This window comes from Bombina bombina, chromosome 9 (assembly GCF_027579735.1).
Source record: "Bombina bombina isolate aBomBom1 chromosome 9, aBomBom1.pri, whole genome shotgun sequence".
NCBI classification, from domain to species: domain Eukaryota; kingdom Metazoa; phylum Chordata; class Amphibia; order Anura; family Bombinatoridae; genus Bombina; species Bombina bombina.
In genome coordinates, this window is record NC_069507.1 from 141,489,710 (window position 1) to 141,512,088 (window position 22,379).

The 22,379-nt window shown below is 39.5% G+C and overlaps 1 protein-coding gene across 1 annotated transcript in view; it reads right to left on the reverse strand.

The window, feature by feature from the left end:
- The window catches only part of IDE (insulin degrading enzyme), a 352,051-nt gene that overhangs the window by 130,153 nt on the left and 199,519 nt on the right, over positions 1 to 22,379 (reverse strand). The window contains exon 12 of the mRNA XM_053692939.1: positions 860 to 1,004. Coding sequence (XP_053548914.1) covers positions 860 to 1,004 — 145 coding nt within the window. The remainder of the gene's footprint in view (positions 1 to 859; positions 1,005 to 22,379) is intronic.

The following is a 22,379-nucleotide window of genomic DNA, read 5'->3' on the forward strand; positions in this document are numbered from 1 at the left end:
ATATATAGTATATAGATATAAATACAATATGTGTGTGTATATAAAACAATATTAATTGTTTGTGGGGTGGAAGTCTTGGTGAGTTTCGCACACTTTTTTTTGTAGGACTTGACGTATGTATGTATGTATGTGTATGTATCTATGTATGCATGCATGCATACAAAAAATTATACATATACATACATACATACAGCAGACATCCTCAAACTTGGCCCTCCAGAGGTTTGAGAGGGCATATCAGCAGGCTGAGCATCATGGGAAATTTAGTTCTAAAACCTCTGGAGGGCCAAGTTTGAGGATGTCTGATACACACACACATATACATATACACACACACATATACATATACACACACATATACATATACACACACACATACATATACACACACACATATATATATATATACACACACACACACACACAAGCCTTTTCCGAAGTTATAAATGCTTTTGCATGCCTGACTATCCTCATTTACTTACAAGAATTGCATTCATTCCAGATGCAATACCATAGTTCAAACCTGAGAGATGAGCTGCATATGTATACTCTTTTAAATCGTCCTTCAATAATCTTAGAAACAGGTATGTCATGTTGCAATGAAGAGGGTCAGCATAAATGTAACGACTAACGAAAAGAAAAACAAGAGAGACACTCTTTGATACTGAAAACAATGACATGGACACGAATGGATGGCCATTTAAAAAATAAAATAAAAGGAGTATGCATATGCAGCATCATGATTATCATTTATTTTGAATGGAAAAAAGGTAGCTGAACTGAATACACAAAATGAATTGCTTTTGTTTTAGAGGGTAGAAGAAGATAAAATAGACCTGACATGATTTTAGGTACTTACATACATCCCATAGACGGTATTTTGTAGATCATAGGTCAGCCCGGCTAGTTCTGCTGCATATGCATACTCATTCAGGGAATCTTTAAGTAGTTCAAGGTACAAACATGCCATGTTACTATGCAAAGGGTCCACATAAGCAAATGGGCTGAAAAAAGAATGTTACATTTAAGTCTTTCTGGTTTTCCATATTTCTTTTTTTATTAGTTCCAGGCTCTATGGATATTCATGTACAAAGTCTGATGATTGCAGAAAGCGATTATAACTTACCTGCTGACCCAATATGGTATTAATAATAATGGAACAGGTTATACAGCCTGTACTTATCAATAAACAAGGGCACCATACATATTGCACAGACATACTGTACATATAAAGCTTAAAAGGACAGTAAAGTCAAAATTAATATTTAAAAGGACCAGTAAATACAGTGAATTGAATTTGTATAAACAACAAATGCAAGAGAACAAGACAAATGTCAAAGTTATGTCTATTTCCACTCCCCCTGTATCATGTGACAGCTATCAGCCAATCACAAATGAATTAATATATATTCTGTGAATTCTTGCACATGCTCAGTAGGAGCTCATGACTCATGTAAATATAAAAAGACTGTGCACATTTTGTTAATGGAAGTAAATTGCAAAGTTGTTTACAATTGCACGGTTTATCTGAATCATGGCCGTTTAATTTTGACTTGAGTGCCCCTTTAATGATTCAGATACAGCATGCAAATGTAAACAACTTTCCAATTTTCTTCTATTTTAAATTTGCTTTGTTCTCTTGGTACCCTTTGTTAAAGAGTAAACCTAGGTAGGCTGATAGGAGCATGGGATTACTCTTTAACAAAGGATAATGAGAGAACTAAGCAGTAAATTGTTTAAAATTTCATGCTCTACCCAACCAATTTTAGTTTAATTTTGATTTTACAGTCTCTTTTATAACATGAAGCTGGCTATCGTTTTAACATAAAACAATGATAAGATGCTAAAGCAAAGAATCTCAATTTTCTCCTGGAAAAGCTAGAGAAGTAAAGCAGGTTAAGCCGAATTAGCATCAGTACAAGATAGGTACCAAATCATCCCCTAATCACATAACCAAGATTGTTAAAATAGTCACATTAAAGGAATTTGAAACAGAATAACTATGAAATGATTTAGTTACATATAAGGAAAAAAACACATTTTTAGTATCTATTACAATAGCTGATCTCAATCATTCTTGTCAAATAATACCCCTGATGTACCTTGAAATTCATGTGACAGTAGAGCAAAATTTCGTTTGAGACCAAATGTGACACTGCAAATATTAGTGAAACAAAAAAGTATAATTGGCTAAAGAGTAAATCTGACAGTGATATAAATGTGTCAATAATAAATATTCCTGACAGATATCAGTGTTCCAATGTAACTATCGCTAATTTTTTTGGGGGAAAATGGTTTGGAAATAGCAAAGTGCTACATGCTCTTATTGCCCTATAACTTGCAAAAAAGCAAAGAACATGTAAACATTGGGTATTTCTAAAGTCAGGACAAAATTTAGAAACTAGCATGGGTGTTTTTTTGGTGGTTGTAGATTTTGAGAGTCAAAGTTAGAAAAAGTGATTTTTTTATTTTTTCATCATATTTTATTAAAAAAAATGTTTATAGTTAACTACAGGTGGTCCTCATTTTGCGCCAGTTCAATTTGCGCCGTTTCAGAATAACGCCCTTCATTTTCAGTCATGTGACTGCTATTGAAAAGCACTGAGAAGCAGCACATTGATTAAAATAAGGGCAGGCCAGTAGGTGGAGCTGTCCGATTGTGTTGCAGCAAAGATATACAAGCCAAGCAGGCTGAAATTAATCAGTGTGAACAGATTAGACTAGAGCTATCGAGAAGCTTTCAAAGCAACAAGATCTAGTAGCCGTGAGGGAAACTTCCCTTTCTTCTTCTATCCCAGCTGCTTGAGGTAAGGGTGCCTATAAATCAGTCCAGACTGGAATGCATAGAATAGCTGCAGACCTGATATTAGCTAAAAGTGTATGCTACTGTTTCAACGCAGAGACCTTTTTGCAGAAACATGCAAGTAAAAAAATGTTTTTGTTCATTAAACTTAGTTTGATGATGCATTCTGTTATGTGTGATTATTTGATACTATTTATAATGCTGTTTAGCATTTATAGTCTTCATTTCAAAGCTTTAAAAATAATGTTTTAGGTGTTACTTATGTCAATTTTGAGAGGGGCCTGGAATCTAACTCCCTCACTTCCTATTGACTTACATTGTAAACTGGGTTTCAATTTACAACGGTTTCTATTTACAACCATTCCTTCTGGAACCTAACTCTGGCGTAAATTGAGGGCTACCTGTATATGATTTGATAAAAATAAATGATGGTGTCTTTAGAAAGTCCATTTAATGGTGAGAAAAACAAAATGTATGCTTACCTGATAAATTTCTTTCTTTTGCGATGTACCGAGTCCACGGTTTCATCCTTACTTGTGGGATATTATCCTTCCTAACAGGAAGTGGCAAAGAGAGCACCCACAGTAGAGCTGTCTATATAGCTCCCCCCTTAACTCCACCCCCCAGTCATTCGACCGAAGGCCAAGGGAGAAAAAGGAGAAACTACAAGGTGCAGAGGTGACTGAAGTTTTCAATAAAAAAATACTACCTGTCTTGAATAGACAGGGCGGGCCATGGACTCGGTACATCGCAAAAGAAAGAAATTTATCAGTTAAGCATAAATTTTGTTTTCTTTTACAAGATGTACCGAGTCCACGGTTTCATCCTTACTTGTGGGATACCAATACCAAAGCTTTAGGACACGGATGAAGGGAGGGACAAGACAGGAACCTAAACGGAAGGCACCACTGCTTGCAAAACCTTTCTCCCAAAAATAGCCTCCAAAGAAGCAAAAGTATCAAATTTGGAAAATTTGGAAAAGGTATGAAGCGAAGACCAAGTCGAGGCCTTACAAATTTGTTCAACAGAAGCATCATTTTTAAAAGCCCATGTGGAAGCCACCGCTCTAGTGGAGTGAGCTGTAATTCTTTCAGGAGGCTGCTGTCCAGCAGTCTCATAAGCCAAACGGATGATGCTTTTCAGCCAAAAGGAAAGAGAGGTAGCCATAGCCTTTTGACCTCTATGCTTTCCAGAATAGACAACAAACAAAGAAGATGTTTGACGAAAATCTTTGGTTGCCTGCAAATAAAACTTCAAAGCACGAACTACGTCCAAGTTGTGCAACAGACGTTCCTTCTTAGAAGAAGGATTAGGACACAGAGAAGGAACAACAATTTCCTGATTGATATTCCTGTTAGTAACAACCTTAGGGAGGAACCCAGGTTTGGTACGCAAAACCACCTTATCAGCATGGAAAACAAGATAAGGCGAGTCACATTGTAATGCAGATAGTTTAGAAACTCTTCGAGCTGAAGAGATAGCAACTAGAAACAGAACTTTCCAAGATAGAAGCTTAATATCTATGGAATGCATGGGTTCAAACGGAACCCCCTGAAGAACTTCAAGAACTAAATTTAGACTCCATGGCGGAGCAACAGGTTTAAACACAGGATTGATTCTAACTAAAGCCTGACAGAAACCCCGAACGTCTGGGACATCTGCCAGACGCTTGTGCAATAGAATAGACAAAGCAGATATCTGCCCTTTTAAGGAACTCGCTGACAATCCTTTCTCCAATCCCTTTTGGAGAAAGGACAAAATCCTAGGAATATTGATCTTACTCCATGAGTAACCTTTGGATTCGCACCAAAAAGATATTTACGCCATATCTTATGATAGATTGTCCTGGTGACAGGCTTTCGAGCCTGAATCAAGGTATCTATGACCGACTCAGAGAAACCCCGCTTTGATAAAATCAAGCGTTCAATCTCCAAGCAGTCAGTTGCAGAGAAATTAGATTTGGATGCTTGAACGGACCTTGAATCAAAAGGTCCTGCCTCAGTGGCAGAGACCATGGTGGCAGAGATGACATGTCCACAAGGTCTGCATACCAAGTCCTGCGAAGCTCTCTCCTGCTTGATTCTGGCAATCAGACACGGAAGGAGAGGGAATGGTGGAAACACATAAGCCAGGTTGAACGACCAGGGCACTGCTAGAGCATCTATCAGTACTGCCTGAGGATCCCTGGACCCGTAACGAGGAAGTTTTGCATTCTGAGAGACACGCCATCATATCCAATTCTGGTGTGCCCCATAGCTGAACCAGTTGAGCAAACGCCTCCGGATGGAGTTCCCACTCCCCCGGATGAAAAGTCTGACGACTTAGAAAATCCGCCTCCCAGTTCTCTACCCCTGGGATATAGATTGCTGATAGATGGCAAGAGTGAGTCTCTGCCCATCGGATAATTCTGGAAACTTCTATCATCGCTAAGGAACTCCTTGTTGCCCCCTGATGATTGATATAAGCCACAGTCGTGATGTTGTCAGACTGAAATCTGATGAATTTGGCCGAAGCCAGCTAAGGCCACGCCTGAAGAGCATTGAATATCGCTCTCAATTCCAGAATATTTATTGGTAGGAGGGCCTCCTCCTGAGTCCACAAACCCTGAACTTTCAGGGAATTCCAGACCGCACCCCAGCCCAGTAGGCTGACGTCAGTCACTATAACCAACGCTGGCCTGCGGAAACACATTCCCTGGGACAGGTGATCCTGTGACAACCACCAAAGAAGAGAATCTCTGGTCTCCTGATCCAGATTTATCTGAGGAGATAAATCTGCATAATCCCCATTTCACTGTCTGAGCATGCATAGTTGCAGTGGTCTGAGATGTAAGCGAGCAAACGGAACTATGTCCATTGCCGCTACCATTAGTCCGATTACCTCCATACACTGAGCCTCTGACGGCCGAGGAATGGAATGAAGAGCTCGGCAGGTGGCTAAAATCTTTGATTTCCTGACCTCTGTCAGAAATATTTTCATGTCCACCGAGTCTATCAGAGTCCCTAGGAATGAAACTCTTGTGAGAGGGGAAAGATAACTCTTTTTTACGTTCACCTTCCACCCGTGAGATCTTAGAAAGGCCAACACGAAGTCTGTGTGAGATTTGGCTAGTTGGAAAGTAGACGCTTGAATTAGGATATCGTCTAGATAAGGCGCCACTGCTATGCCCTGCGGCCTTAGGACCGCCAGAAGGGCCCCTAGCACCTTTGTGAAAATTCTGGGAGCTGTGGCCAACCCAAAGGGAAGAGCCACAAACTGGTAATGCTTGTCCAGAAAGGCGAACCTGAGAAATTGGCGATGATCTTTGTGGATAGGAATGTGTATATACGCATCCTTTAAGTCTACGGTGGTCATATATTGACCCTCCTGGATCATTGGTAAAATAGTCCGAATGGTCTCCATCTTGAAGGATGGGACTCTGAGAAATTGGTTTAGAATCTTGAGATCTAGGATTGGTCTGAAGGTTCCCACTTTTTTGGGAACCACAAACAGATTGGAGTAGAACCCCTGCCCCTGTTCTGTCTTTGGAACTGGGCAGATCACTCCCATGGTAAATAGATCTTCTACACAGCGTAAAAACGCCTCTCTTTTTGTCTGGTTTAAAGACAATTGAGAAAGATGGAATCTCCCCCTTGGAGGAGAATCTTTGAAATCTAGAAGATACCCCTGGGTTATGATCTCTACAGCCCAGGAGTCCTGAACGTCTCTTGCCCAAGCCTGAGCAAAGAGAGAAAGTCTGCCCCCTACTTGATCCGCTCCTGGATCGGGGGCTACCCCTTCATGCTGACTTGGTGGCAGCAGCAGGCTTTCTTGGCCTGTTTACCTTTGTTCCAAGCCTGGTTAGGTCTCCAGACTGGCTTGGATTGAGCAAAAACATAATTTATGTAAGAACTTACCTGATAAATTCATTTCTTTCATATTAGCAAGAGTCCATGAGCTAGTGACGTATGGGATATACATTCCTACCAGGAGGGGCAAAGTTTCCCAAACCCTAAAATGCCTATAAATACACCCCTCACCACACCCACAATTCAGTTTAACGAATAGCCAAGAAGTGGGGTGATAAGAAAAAAGTGCGAAGCATATAAAATAAGGAATTGGAATAATTGTGCTTTATACAAAAAAATCATAACCACCACAAAAAAGGGCGGGCCTCATGGACTCTTGCTAATATGAAAGAAATGAATTTATCAGGTAAGTTCTTACATAAATTATGTTTTCTTTCATGTAATTAGCAAGAGTCCATGAGCTAGTGACGTATGGGATAATGACTACCCAAGATGTGGATCTTTCCACGCAAGAGTCACTAGAGAGGGAGGGATAAAATAAAGACAGCCAATTCCTGCTGAAAATAATCCACACCCAAAATAAAGTTTAATGAAAAACATAAACAGAAGATTCAAACTGAAACCGCTGCCTGAAGTACTTTTCTACCAAAAACTGCTTCAGAAGAAGAAAATACATCAAAATGGTAGAATTTAGTAAAAGTATGCAAAGAGGACCAAGTTGCTGCTTTGCAAATCTGATCAACCGAAGCTTCATTCCTAAACGCCCAGGAAGTAGAAACTGACCTAGTAGAATGAGCTGTAATCCTTTGAGGCGGAGTTTTACCCGACTCGACATAGGCATGATGAATTAAAGATTTCAACCAAGATGCCAAAGAAATGGCAGAAGCTTTCTGGCCTTTTCTAGAACCGGAAAAGATAACAAATAGACTAGAAGTCTTTCGGAAAGACTTAGTAGCTTCAACATAATATTTCAAAGCTCTAACAACATCCAAAGAATGCAACGATTTCTCCTTAGAATTCTTAGGATTAGGACATAATGAAGGAACCACAATTTCTCTACTAATGTTGTTGGAATTCACAACCTTAGGTAAAAATTCAAAAGAAGTTCGCAACACCGCCTTATCCTGATGAAAAATCAGAAAAGGAGACTCACAAGAAAGAGCAGATAATTCAGAGACTCTTCTGGCAGAAGAGATCGCCAAAAGGAACAAAACTTTCCAAGAAAGTAATTTAATGTCCAATAAATGCATGGGTTCAAAAGGAGGAGCTTGAAGAGCCCCCAGAACCAAATTCAAACTCCAAGGAGGAGAAATTGACTTAATGACAGGTTTTATACGAACCAAAGCTTGTACAAAACAATGAATATCAGGAAGATTAGCAATCTTTCTGTGAAAAAGAACAGAAAGAGCAGAGATTTGTCCTTTCAAAGAACTTGTGGATAAACCTTTATCTAAACCGTCCTGAAGAAACTGTAAAATTCTCGGAATTCTAAAAGAATGCCAAGAAAAATGATGAGAAAGACACCAAGAAATATAAGTCTTCCAGACTTTATAATATATCTCTCTGGATACAGATTTACGAGCCTGTAACATAGTATTTATCACAGAGTCAGAGAAACCTCTTTGACCAAGAATCAAGCGTTCAATCTCCATACCTTTAAATTTAAGGATTTGAGATCCTGATGGAAAAAAGGACCTTGCGACAGAAGGTCTGGTCTTAGCGGAAGAGTCCACGGATGGCAAGAGGCCATCCGGACAAGATCCGCATACCAAAACCTGTAAGGCCATGCCGGAGCTACCAGCAGAACAAACGAGCATTCCTTCAGAATCTTGGAGATTACTCTTGGAAGAAGAACTAGAGGCGGAAAGATATAGGCAGGATGATACTTCCAAGGAAGTGATAATGCATCCACTGCTTCCGCCTGAGGATCCCGGGATCTGGACAGATACCTGGGAAGTTTCTTGTTTAGATGAGACGCCATCAGATCTATTTCTGGAAGCTCCCACATTTGAACAATCTGAAGAAATACCTCTGGGTGAAGAGACCATTCGCCCGGATGCAACGTTTGGCGACTGAGATAATCCGCTTCCCAATTGTCTATACCTGGGATATGAACCGCAGAGATTAGACAGGAGCTGGATTCCGCCCAAACCAGAATTCGAGATACTTCTTTCATAGCCAGAGGACTGTGAGTCCCTCCTTGATGATTGATGTATGCCACAGCTGTGACATTGTCTGTCTGAAAACAAATGAACGATTCTCTCTTCAGAAGAGGCCAAGACTGAAGAGCTCTGAAAATTGCACGGAGTTCCAAAATATTGATCGGTAATCTCACCTCCTGAGACTCCCAAACTCCTTGTGCCGTCAGAGATCCCCACACAGCTCCCCAACCTGTAAGACTTGCATCTGTTGAAATTACAGTCCAGGTCGGAAGAACAAAAGAAGCCCCCTGAATTAAACGATGGTGATCTGTCCACCACGTTAGAGAGTGTCGTACAAGCGGTTTTAAAGATATTAATTGAGATATCTTTGTGTAATCCCTGCACTATTGATTCAGCATACAGAGCTGAAGAGGTCGCATGTGAAAACGAGCAAAGGGGATCGCGTCCGATGCAGCAGTCATAAGACCTAGAATTTCCATGCATAAGGCTACTGAAGGGAATGATTGTGACTGAAGGTTTCGACAAGCTGAAATCAATTTTAGACGTCTCTTGTCTGTCAAAGACAGAGTCATGGACACTGAATCTATCTGGAAACCCAGAAAGGTTACCCTTGTCTGAGGAATCAATGAACTTTTTAGTGAATTGATCCTCCAACCATGATCTTGAAGAAACAACACAAGTTGATTCGTATGAGATTCTGCTAAATGTAAAGACTGAGCAAGTACCAAGATATCGTCCAAATAAGGAAATACCACAATACCCTGTTCTCTGATTACAGACAGAAGGGCACTGAGAACCTTTGTAAAAATTCATGGAGCTGTAGCTAGGCCAAACGGCAGAGCCACAAACTGGTAATGCTTGTCCAGAAAAGAGAATCTCAGGAACTGATAATGATCTGGATGAATCGGAATATGCAGATATGCATCCTGTAAATCTATTGTGGACATATAATGCCCTTGCTGAACAAAAGGCAAGATAGTCCTTACAGTTACCATTTTGAACGTTGGTATCCTTACATAACGATTCAATATTTTTAGATCCAGAACTGGTCTGAAGGAATTCTCCTTCTTTGGTACAATGAAGAGATTTGAATAAAACCCCAGCCCCTGTTCCAGAACTGGAACTGGCATAATTACTCCAGCCAACTCTAGATCTGAAACACATTTCAGAAATGCTTGAGCTTTCACTGGATTTACTGGGACACGGGAAAGAAAAAATCTCTTTGCAGGTGGTCTTATCTTGAAACCAATTCTGTACCCTTCTGAAACAATGTTCTGAATCCAAAGATTGTGAACAGAATTGATCCAAATTTCTTTGAAAAAACGTAACCTGCCCCCTACCAGCTGAGCTGGAATGAGGGCCGCACCTTCATGTGGACTTAGAAGCTGGCTTTGCTTTTCTAGAAGGCTTGGATTTATTCCAGACTGGAGATGGTTTCCAAACTGAAACTGCTCCTGAGGATGAAGGATCAGGCTTTTGTTCTTTGTTGAAACAAAAGGAACGAAAACGATTATTAGCCCTGTTTTTACCCTTAGATTTTTTATCCTGTGGTAAAAAAGTTCCTTTCCCATCAGTAACAGTTGAGATAATAGAATCCAACTGAGAACCAAATAATTTGTTACCCTGGAAAGAAATGGAAAGTAGAGTCGATTTAGAAGACATATCAGCATTCCAAGTTTTAAGCCATAAAGCTCTTCTAGCTAAAATAGCTAGAGACATAAACCTGACATCAACTCTGATAATATAAAAAATGGCATCACAGATAAAATTATTAGCATGTTGAAGAAGAAGAATAATATTATGAGAATCATGATCTGTTACTTGTTGCGCTAAAGTTTCCAACCAAAAAGTTGAAGCTGCAGCAACATCAGCCAATGATATAGCAGGTCTAAGAAGATTACCTGAACACAGATAAGCTTTTCTTAGAAAGAATTCAATTTTCCTATCTAAAGGATCCTTAAACGAAGTACCATCTGACGTAGGAATAGTAGTACGTTTAGCAAGGGTAGAAATAGCCCCATCAACCTTAGGGATTTTGTCCCAAAATTCTAATCTGTCAGACGGCACAGAATATAATTGCTTAAAACGTTTAGAAGGATTAAATGAATTACCCAATTTATCCCATTCTCTGGAAATTACTTCAGAAATAGCACTAGGAACAGGAAAAACTTCTGGAATAACCACAGGAGATTTAAAGACCTTATCTAAACGTTTAGAATTAGTATCAAGAGGACCAGAATCCTCAATTTCTAAAGCAATTAGTACTTCTTAAAGTAAAGAACGAATAAATTCCATTTTAAATAAATATGAAGATTTATCAGCATCAATCTCTGAGACAGAATCCTCTGAACCAGAAGAGTCATCAGAATCAGAATGATGATGTTCATTTAAAAATTCATCTGTATAAAGAGAAGTTTTAAAAGATTTTTTATGTTTACTAGAAGGAGGAATAACAGACATAGCCTTCTTGATGGATTCAGAAACAAAATCTCTTATGTTATCAGGAACATTCTGAACATTAGATGTTGATGGAACTGCAACAGGTAATGGTACATTACTAAAGGAAATATTATCTGCATTAACAAGTTTGTCATGACAATTAGTACAAACAACAGCTGGAGGAATAGCTACCAAAAGTTTACAGCAGATACACTTAGCTTTGGTAGTTCCAGCACCAGACAGCGATTTTCCTGAAGTATCTTCTGACTCAGATGCAACGTGAGACATCTTGCAATATGTAAGAGAAAAAACAACATATAAAGCAAAATTGATCAAATTCCTTAAATGACAGTTTCAGGAATGGGAAAAAATGCCAATGAACAAGCTTCTAGCAACCAGAAGCAAAGAAAAAATGAGACTGAAATAATGTGGAGACAAAAGCGACGCCCATATATTTTAGCGCCAAATAAGACGCCCACATTATTTGGCGCCTAAATGCTTTTTGGCGCCAAAAATGACGCCACGTCCGTAACGCCGACATTTTTGGCGCAAAAGAACGTAAAAAATGACGCAACTTCCGGCGACACGTATGACGCCGGAAACAGAAAGATTTTTTTTTTTGCGCCAAAAAAGTCTGCGCCAAGAATGACGCAATAAAATGAAGCATTTTCATCCCCCGCGAGCCTAACAGCCCACAGGGAAAAAAAGTCAAATTTTTAAGGTAAGAAAAATAATTGATTCAAGTGCATTATCCCAAATATGAAACTGACTGTCTGAAAATAAGGAATGTTGAACATCCTGAGTCAAGGCAAATAAATGTTTGAATACATATATTTAGAACTTTATAAATAAAGTGCCCAACCATAGCTTAGAGTGTCACAGAAAATAAGACTTACTTACCCCAGGACACTCATCTACATGTTTGTAGAAAGCCAAACCAGTACTGAAACGAAAATCAGCAGAGGTAATGGTATATATATATATATAAGAGTATATCGTCGATCTGAAAAGGGAGGTAAGAGATGAATCTCTACGACCGATAACAGAGAACCTATGAAATAGACCCCGTAGAAGGAGATCACTGCATTCAAAATAGGCAATACTCTCCTCACATCCCTCTGACATTCACTGCACGCTGAGAGGAAAACCGGGCTCCAACCTGCTGCGGAGCGCATATCAACGTAGAATCTAGCACAAACTTACTTCACCACCTCCATAGGAGGCAAAGTTTGTAAAAACTGAATTGTGGGTGTGGTGAGGGGTGTATTTATAGGCATTTTAAGGTTTGGCAAACTTTGCCCCTCCTGGTAGGAATGTATATCCCATACGTCACTAGCTCATGGACTCTTGCTAATTACATGAAAGAAATTCCCCTCTTGCCTTGCAGCAGGGGAAGAGGAAGCGGGACCACCTTTGAAGTTTCGAAAGGAGCGAAAATTATTTAGTTTGGTCCTCATATTATTTGACTTATCCTGAGGGAGGGCTCCCTCCACCTTAGGGACCGTCTGCCACGAGTCCCGCATGGTGTCGGATATGGGAAACATATTCTTAAAAACAGGAGGGGGAGTGAACGGAATACCTGGTCTATCCCACTCCTTAGCAACAATGTCCGAAATCCTCTTAGGGACCGGAAAAACATCAGTGTAGACAGGAACCTCTAACTATTGGTCAATTTTACACAATTTCTCTGGAACTACAATAGGGTCACAATCATCCAGAGTCGCTAAAACCTCCCTGAGCAATAAGCAGAGGTGTTCTAGCTTAAATTTAAATGCCGTCATATCTGAATCTGTCTGAGAGAACATCTTTCCTGAATCAGAAATCTCTCCCTCAGACAGCAAATCCCTCATCCCTATCTCTGAGCATTGTGAGGGTACATCGGATACGGCTACTAAAGGCTCAGCATTTGTTCTTAACCCAGAGCTACTGTGCTTCCCTTGCAACCCAGGCAGTTTAGATAAAACCTCTGTGAGGGTAGAATTCATAACTGTGGCCATATCTTGCAAGGTGAAAGAATTAGACGCACTAGAGGTACTTGGCGTCGCTTGTGGGGGCGTTACTGGTTGTGACACTTGGGGAGAACTAGATGGCATAACCGGATTTCCTTCTGTCTGAGAATCATCCAGTGCCAAACTCTTATAAGTCAAAATATGCTGTTTGCAATTTATAGACATATCAGTACATGTGGGACACATTCTAAGAGGGGGTTCCACAATGGCTTCTAAACAAATTGAGCAAGGAGTATCCTCAATGTCAGACATGTTGAACAGGCTAGTAATGAGACAAGCAAGCTTGGAAAACACTTTATTCAGTAAAAAAAACATAATTTATGTAAGAACTTACCTGATAAATTAATTTCTTTCATATTAACAAGAGTCCATGAGCTAGTGACGTATGGGATATACATTCCTACCAGGAGGGGCAAAGTTTCCCAAACCTTAAAATGCCTATAAATACACCCCTCACCACACCCACAAATCAGTTTAACGAATAGCCAAGAAGTGGGGTGATAAGAAAAAAAGTGCGAAGCATATAAAATAAGGAATTGGAATAATTGTGCTTTATACAAAAAAATCATAACCACCCCAAAAAAGGGTGGGCCTCATGGACTCTTGTTAATATGAAAGAAATGAATTTATCAGGTAAGTTCTTACATAAATTATGTTTTCTTTCATGTAATTAACAAGAGTCCATGAGCTAGTGACGTATGGGATAATGACTACCCAAGATGTGGATCTTTCCACACAAGAGTCACTAGAGAGGGAGGGATAAAATAAAGACAGCCAATTCCTGCTGAAAATAATCCACACCCAAAATAAAGTTTAACAAAAAACATAAGCAGAAGATTCAAACTGAAACCGCTGCCTGAAGAACTTTTCTACCAAAACTGCTTCAGAAGAAGAAAATACATCAAAATGGTAGAATTTAGTAAAAGTATGCAAAGAGGACCAAGTTGCTGCTTTGCAGATCTGGTCAACCGAAGCTTCATTCCTAAACGCCCAGGAAGTAGATACTGACCTAGTAGAATGAGCTGTAATTCTCTGAGGCGGAATTTTACCCGACTCAACATAGGCAAGATGAATTAAAGATTTCAACCAAGATGCCAAAGAAATGGCAGAAGCTTTCTGGCCTTTCCTAGAACCGGAAAAGATAACAAATAGACTAGAAGTCTTACAGAAAGATTTCGTAGCTTCAACATAATATTTCAAAGCTCTAACAACATCCAAAGAATGCAACGATTTCTCCTTAGAATTCTTAGGATTAGGACATAATGAAGGAACCACAATTTCTCTACTAATGTTGTTGGAATTCACAACTTTAGGTAAAAAATTCAAAAGAAGTTCGCAACACCGCCTTATCCTGATGAAGAATCAGAAAAGGAGACTCATAAGAAAGAGCAGATAATTCAGAAACTCTTCTGGCAGAAGAGATGGCCAAAAGGAACAAAACTTTCCAAGAAAGTAATTAATATCCAATGAATGCATAGGTTCAAATGGAGGAGCTTGAAGAGCCCCCAGAACCAAATTCAAACTCCAAGGAGGAGAAATTGACTTAATGATAGGCTTTATACAAACCAAAGCTTGTACAAAACAATGAATATCAGGAAGAATAGCAATCTTTCTGTGAAAAAGAACAGAAAGAGCAGAGATTTGACCTTTCAAGGAACTTGCGGACAAACCCTTATCTAAACCATCCTGAAGAAATTGTAATATTCTCGGTATTCTAAAAGAATGCCAAGAAAAATGATGAGAAAGACACCAAAAAATATAAGTCTTCCAGACTCTATAATATATCTCTCTGGATACAGATGTACGAGCCTGTAACATAGTATTAATCATAGAGTCAGAGAAACCTCTTTGACCAAGAATCAAGCGTTCAATCTCCATACCTTTAAATTTAAGGATTTCAGATCCTGATGGAAAAAAGGACCTTGAGACAAAAGGTCTGGTCTTAACGGAAGAGTCCACGGTTGGCAAGAGGCCATCCGGACAAGATCTGCATACCAAAACCTGTGAGGCCATGCCGGAGCTACCAGCAGAACAAACGAGCATTCCTTCAGAATCTTGGAGATTACTCTTGGAAGAAGAACTAGAGGCGGAAAGATATAGGCAGGATGATACTTCCAAGGAAGTGAAAATGCATCCACTGCCTCCGCCTGAGGATCCCGGGATCTGGACAGATACCTGGGAAGTTTCTTGTTTAGATGAGAAGCCATCAGAACTATTTCTGGAAGTTCCCACATTTGAACAATCTGAAGAAATACCTCTGGGTGAAGAGACCATTCGCCCGGATGCAACGTTTGGCGACTGAGCTCACCAGGACCCTCCGGTGTTGTAGCTTGCTGCTTGTCTAGAGAAAACAACTGCGCAACTGAGGCGCAAAATTAGGCCCCGCCCATCTCACTCGATGTTACTGAGGCCTCCAAAAAAACACACCAAGCATTTTTACCAGCCATGTGGGTTCTAAAAACCCCAAAAAGCCAAGTGTACCCTCAATACAGTTGTCCCTTAAAGTATTATTAACAGCACTCCTAGCCCACACAAAAGTTTGTTATATCATCCAAACTCAGTGTTAACCATAAGTTTAGCTCTTTATGCAAGCTTAGTAATACCACTATGAGTCTAGGATTACTGCTTACCCTTACCCTCATGGAGATACTGTCAGCCTTTCTGAAATATCACAGTCTCTCCAGAAAAAATGACTGAACATACCTCATTGCTGTATAGCATGAAACCGTTCCTCACACTGAAGTTTTCCTGTGCTCCTCAGCTTCTGTGGGAACAGCAGTGGACCTTAGTTACAAATGCTAAGATCATCATCCTCTGGGCAGAAATCTTCATCCATCTCCTGCCTGAGAGTAAATAGTACACACCAGTACCATTTAAAAATAACAAACTATTGATTGAAGAAAATAAAAACTAACAGTTTATCACCTCTTTCACTTTACCCTTCCTGCTTAGAGCCAGCAAAGAGAATGACTGTGGGGTGGAGTTAAGGTGGGAGCTATATAGACAGCTTTGCTGTGGGTGCTCTCTTTGCCACTTCCTGTTAGGAAGGATATAATTCCACAAGTAAGGATGAAACCGTGGACTCGGTACATCTTGCAAAAGAAAACGGTATGAGTGAAAGAATGGTAGAAGGAAATGGGTTAGGAGAAAATACTAGAGATCTTAATTTTCTAAAAGGGACATAAAAGTCAAATTAGACAGCAGTGAGGAAAAAGTATAAATCCCCAAATCCAAACTTTTTAATTAACAAATATATCTGTAAATCACAATCTTCTCTGCCTGTGTCTTTGGTTGATTTTTGAGTTCTAAAATGCAAATAATAGTCTATATTTATTGAAAACAACAAATTATTACCTTTATGATTATAGTACTGTATCTTACTTATGGCACTATGTATACAATTATTTCATGATAATGAGAGTCCACAATACGATCCATTATTCCTGGGAAATATACTCCTGGCCATTAGGAGGCAAAGATAAAAAAAAAAAAAAAAAAACCTACAAGAGCCCTTAAAATCCCTCCCACCTTACTAGAAACTAGTCTAATGTATAGCTAAGCCAGAAATGAAGAAGGTAGTAAATTTATGTAAGAACTTACCTGATAAATTCATTTCTTTCATATTAGCAAGAGTCCATGAGCTAGTGACGTATGGGATATACATTCCTACCAGGAGAGGCAAAGTTTCCCAAACCTCAAAATGCCTATAAATACACCCCTCACCACACCCACAATTCAGTTTAACGAATAGACAAGAAGTGGGGTGATAAGAAAGGAGCGAAAGCATCAAAAAATAAGGAATTGGAATAGTTGTGCTTTATACAAAAAAATCATAACCACCACAAAAAAGGGTGGGCCTCATGGACTCTTGCTAATATGAAAGAAATGAATTCATCAGGTAAGTTCTTACATAAATCATGTTTTCTTTCATGTAATTAGCAAGAGTCCATGAGCTAGTGACGTATGGGATAGCAGATACCCAAGATGTGGAACTTCCACGCAAGAGTCACTAGAGAGTGAGGGATAAAATAAAGACAGCCAATTCCGCAGAAAAAATAATCCACAACCCAAATCAAAAAAATGAAATAATAAGCAGCAGAATCAAACTGAAACAGCTGCCTGAAGTACTTTTCTACCAAAAACTGCTTCTGAAGAAGAGAAAACATCAAAATGGTAGAATTTAGTAAAAGTATGCAAAGAAGACCAAGTTGCTGCTTTGCAAATTTGATCAACAGAAGCTTCATTCTTAAAAGCCCAGGAAGTAGAAACTGACCTAGTAGAATGAGCTGTAATCCTTTGAGGCGGGGACTTACCCGACTCTACATAAGCATGATGAATCAAAGATTTTAACCAAGATGCCAAAGAAATGGCAGAAGCCTTCTGACCTTTCCTGGAACCAGAAAAGATAACAAATAGACTAGAAGTCTTTCTAAAACCTTTAGTAGCTTCAACATAATATTTCAAATCTCTTACTATGTAAGAATGTAAAGATTTCTCCAGAGAATTCTTAGGATTAGGACACAATGAAGGGACAACAATCTCTCTACTAATGTTGTTAGAATTCACAACCTTAGGTAAAAATTTAAATGAAGTACGCAACACTGCCTTATACTGATGAAATATCAGAAAAGGAGATTCACAAGAAAGAGCAGATAACTCAGAAACTCTTCTAGCACAAGAGATGGCTAAAAGGAACAACACTTTCCAAGAAAGTAATTTAATATCCAAAGAATGCATAGGTTCAAACGGAGGAGCCTGTAAAGCCCTCAGAACCAAATTGAGACTCCAAGGAGGAGAGATTGACTTAATGACAGGCTTGATACGAACCAAAGCCTGTACAAAACAATGAATATCAGGATGATTAGCAATCTTTCTGTGAAAAAGAACAGAAAGAGCAGAGATTTGACCTTTCAAAGAGCTTGCAGACAAACCCTTATCCAAACCATCCTGAAGAAACTGTAAAATTCTAGGAATTCTAAAAGAATGCCAAAAGAATTTATGAGAAGAACACCAAGAAATGTAAGTCTTCCAGACTCGATAATAAATCTTTCTAGACACAGATTTACGAGCCTGTGTCATAGTATTAATCACTGAGTCAGAGAAACCTCTATGACTAAGAATCAAGCGTTCAATCTCCATACCTTCAAATTTAATGATTTGAGATCCTGATGGAAAAAAGGGCCTTGAGATAGAAGGTCTGGCCTTAACGGAAGTGTCCAAGGTTGGCAACTTGCCATCCGAACGAGATCCACATACCAAAACCTGTGAGGCCATGCTGGAGCCACCAGCAATACAAACGAACGTTCCATTAGAATTTTGGAAATCACCTTTGGAAGAAGAACTAGAGGCGGAAAGATATAAGCAGGTTGATAATTCCAAGGAAGCGACAGCGCGTCCACTGCTTCCGCCTGAGGATCCCTGGATCTGGACAGATACCTGTGAAGTTTCTTGTTTAGATGAGAGCCCATCAGATCTATTTCTGGAAGTCCCCAGATTTGAACAATCTGAAGAAATACCTCTGGGTGAAGAGACCATTCGCCCGGATGTAACATCTGGCGACTGAGATAATCCACTTCCCAATAGTCTACACCTGGGATATGAACCGCAGAGATTAGACAGGAGCTGGATTCCGCCCATACAAGTATCCGAGATACTTCTTTCATAGCCTGAGGACTGTGAGTCCCACCTTGATGATTGACATATGCCACGGTTGTGACATTGTCTGTCTGAAAACAAATAAACTATTCTCTCTTCAGAAGCGGCCAGAACTGAAGAGCTCTGAAAATCGCACGGAGTTCCAAAATGTTGATTGGTAATTTCGCCTCCAGAAATTCCCAAACCCCCTGCGCTGTCAGAGATCCCCATACAGCTCCCCAACCTGAAAGACTCGCATCTGTTGAGATTACAGTCCAGGTTGGACGAACAAAAGAGGCCCCTTGAATTAGACGATTGTGATTCAACCACCAAGTCAGAGAAGATCAAACATTGGCATGTAAGGATATTAATTGTGATATCTTTGTATAATCCCTGCACCACTGGTTTAGCATACAAAGCTGAAGAGGTCTCATGTGAAAGCAAGCAAAGGGGACCGCGTCCGATGCAGCAGTCATGAGACCTAGAATTTCCATGCACAAAGCTACCGAAGGGAATGATTGAGACTGAAGGTTTCGACAAGCTGAAACCAACTTCAGACGTCTCTTTTCTGTTAGAGACAAAGTCATGGACACTGCATCTATTTGAAAGCCCAAAAAGGTTACCTTTGTCTGAGGAATCAATGAACTCTTTGGTAAATTGATCCTCCAACCATGTCTTTGAAGAAACAACACAAGTTGATTCGTATGAGATTCTGCACAATGAAAAGACTGAGCAAGTACCAAGATATCGTCCCAATAAGGAAATACCGCAATACCCTGTTCTCTGATTACAGAGAGAAGGGCACGAGAACCTTTGAAAAGATCCTTGGAGCTGTTGCTAGGCCAAACGGAAGGGCAACAAACTGGTAATGCTTGTCTAGAAAAGAGAATCTCAGGAACTGATAGTGATCTGGAAGAATTGGAATATGAAGATATGCATCCTGCAAGTCTATTGTAGACATATAATGCCCTTGCTGAACAAAAGGCAGAATAGTCCTTATAGTAACCATTTTGAATGTTGGTATCCTTACATAACGATTCAATATTTTTAGATCCAGAACTGGTCTGAAGGAATTCTCCTTCTTTGGTACAATGAATAGATTTGAGTAAAACCCCAGACCCCGTTCCAAAACTGGAACTGGCACAATTACCACAGCCAACTCTAGGTCTGAAACACATTTCAGCAACGCCTGAGCCTTCACTGGGTTTACTGGAATGCGTGAGAGAAAAAATCTTCTCACAGGCGGCCTTACCTTGAAACCTATTCTGTACCCTTGTGAAACAATGTTCTGAATCCAAAGACTGTGAATCGAATTGATCCAAATCTCTTTGAAAAATCGTAACCTGCCCCCTACCAGCTGTGCTGGAATGAGGGCCGCACCTTCATGCGGATTTGGGAGCTGGTTTTGACTTTCTAAAAGGCTTGGATTTATTCCAGAATGGAGAAGGTTTCCAAATGGAAACCGTTCCTTTAGGGGAAGGGTCAGGCTTCTGTTCCTTATTCTGACGAAAGGAACGAAAACGATTAGCAGCCCTGTATTTACCTTTATATTTTTTGTCCTGAGGCAAAAAGGTACCTTTCCCCCCAGTAACAGTTGAAATAATTGAATCCAACTGTGAACCAAATAATTTATTACCTTGGAAAGAAAGAGAAAGCAAAGTTGACTTAGAAGTCATATCTGCATTCCAAGATTTAAGCCATAAAGCTCTTCTAGCTAAAATAGCTAAAGACATATACCTGACATCAATTCTAATGATATAAAAAATGGCATCACAAATAAAGTTATTAGCATGTTGAAGAAGTTTAACAATGCTATAAGCATTATGGTCTGACACTTGTTGTGCTAAAGCCTTCAACCAAAAAGTGGAATTTGCAGCAACATCAGCCAAAAAAATAGCAGGTCTAAGAAGATTACCTGAACATAAATAAGCTCTCCTTAGAAAGGATTCAAGCTTCCTATCTAAAGGATACTTAAAGGAAGTACTATCCACCGTAGGAATAGTAGTACGTTTAGCAAGAGTAGAGATAGCCCCATCAACTTTAGGGATTTTGTCCCAAAACTCTAATCTATCAGATGGCACAGGGTACAATTTCTTAAACCTTGGAGAAGGAGTAAATGAGGTACCCAGACTATTCCATTCCCTAGAAATTACTTCTGAAATAGCATCAGGAACTGGAAAAACTTCTGGAATAACTACATGAGGTTTAAAAACCGAATTTAAACGCTTAATAGAGTTAGTATCAAGAGGACTAGACTCCTCCATATCTAATGCAATCAATACTTCTTTAAGTAAAGAACAAATAAATTCCATCTTAAATAAATATGAAGATTTATCAGTGTCAATATCTGAGGCAAAATCTTCTGAACCAGATAGATCCTCATCAGAAACAGATAAGTCAGAATGATGGCGGTCACTTAAAAATTCATCTGAAATATGAGAAGTTTTAAAAGACCTTTTACGTTTGCTGGAAGGAAGAATAACAGACAGAGCCTTCCTAATAGAATTAGAAACAAATTCTTTTACATTAACACGGACATCCTGAACATTAGATGTTGAAGGAAAAACAACGGGTAAAGGATTATTACTAATGGAAACCCTATCTGCATTAGAAAGTTTATCATGACAGCTAACACAAACTACAGCCGGAGGAACAGATACCAAAAGTTTACAACAAATGCACTTAACTTTGGTAGAACCAGCATCAAGCAGCGTCTTTCCAGAAGTAGATTTTGATCCAGGGTCAGGTTTGAGACATCTTGCAATATGTAATAGAAAAAACAACATATAAAGCAAAATTATCAAATTCCTTAAATGACAGTTTCAGGAATGGGAAAAAATGCCAAATAAACAAGCCTCTAGCAACCAGAAGCAATGAAAAAGTGTGACTTAAATAATGTGGAAAAAGGTGGAGAAGAGAATGACGCCCACATTTTTTGGCGCCAAGTATGACGCCAACATTATTGGCGCCAAGTACAACGCCCATATTTTTTGGCGCCAAGTATGACGCCACATCCTCTGACGCCGAAAAAAACGACGCCCATATTTTTTGGCGCAAAAGAACGTCTGAAACACATATGCGTCAAAAATGACACAACCACGAACAAACTTCCGGCGTCAATTAGGGCGCCGGAAATGACAAAATTTTGCGCCAAAAAAGTTTGCGCCAAGAATGACGCAATAAATTGAAGCATTTCAGCCCCCAGGGAGAAAAAAGTCAATTGAAAAAAAATTTAAGGTAAGAAAAAATATTTATTCATATGCATTATCCCAAAAAATTAAACTGACAGTCTGAATGAAGGAATACTGATTATCCTGAATCATGGCAAATATAAGTTTAAAACATATATTTAGAACTTTACATATAAAGTGCCCAACCATAGCTTAGAGTGTCATAAATAAAAACAGAATTTATGTTTACCTGATAAATTACTTTCTCCAACGGTGTGTCCGGTCCACGGCGTCATCCTTACTTGTGGGATATTCTCTTCCCCAACAGGAAATGGCAAAGAGCCCAGCAAAGCTGGTCACATGATCCCTCCTAG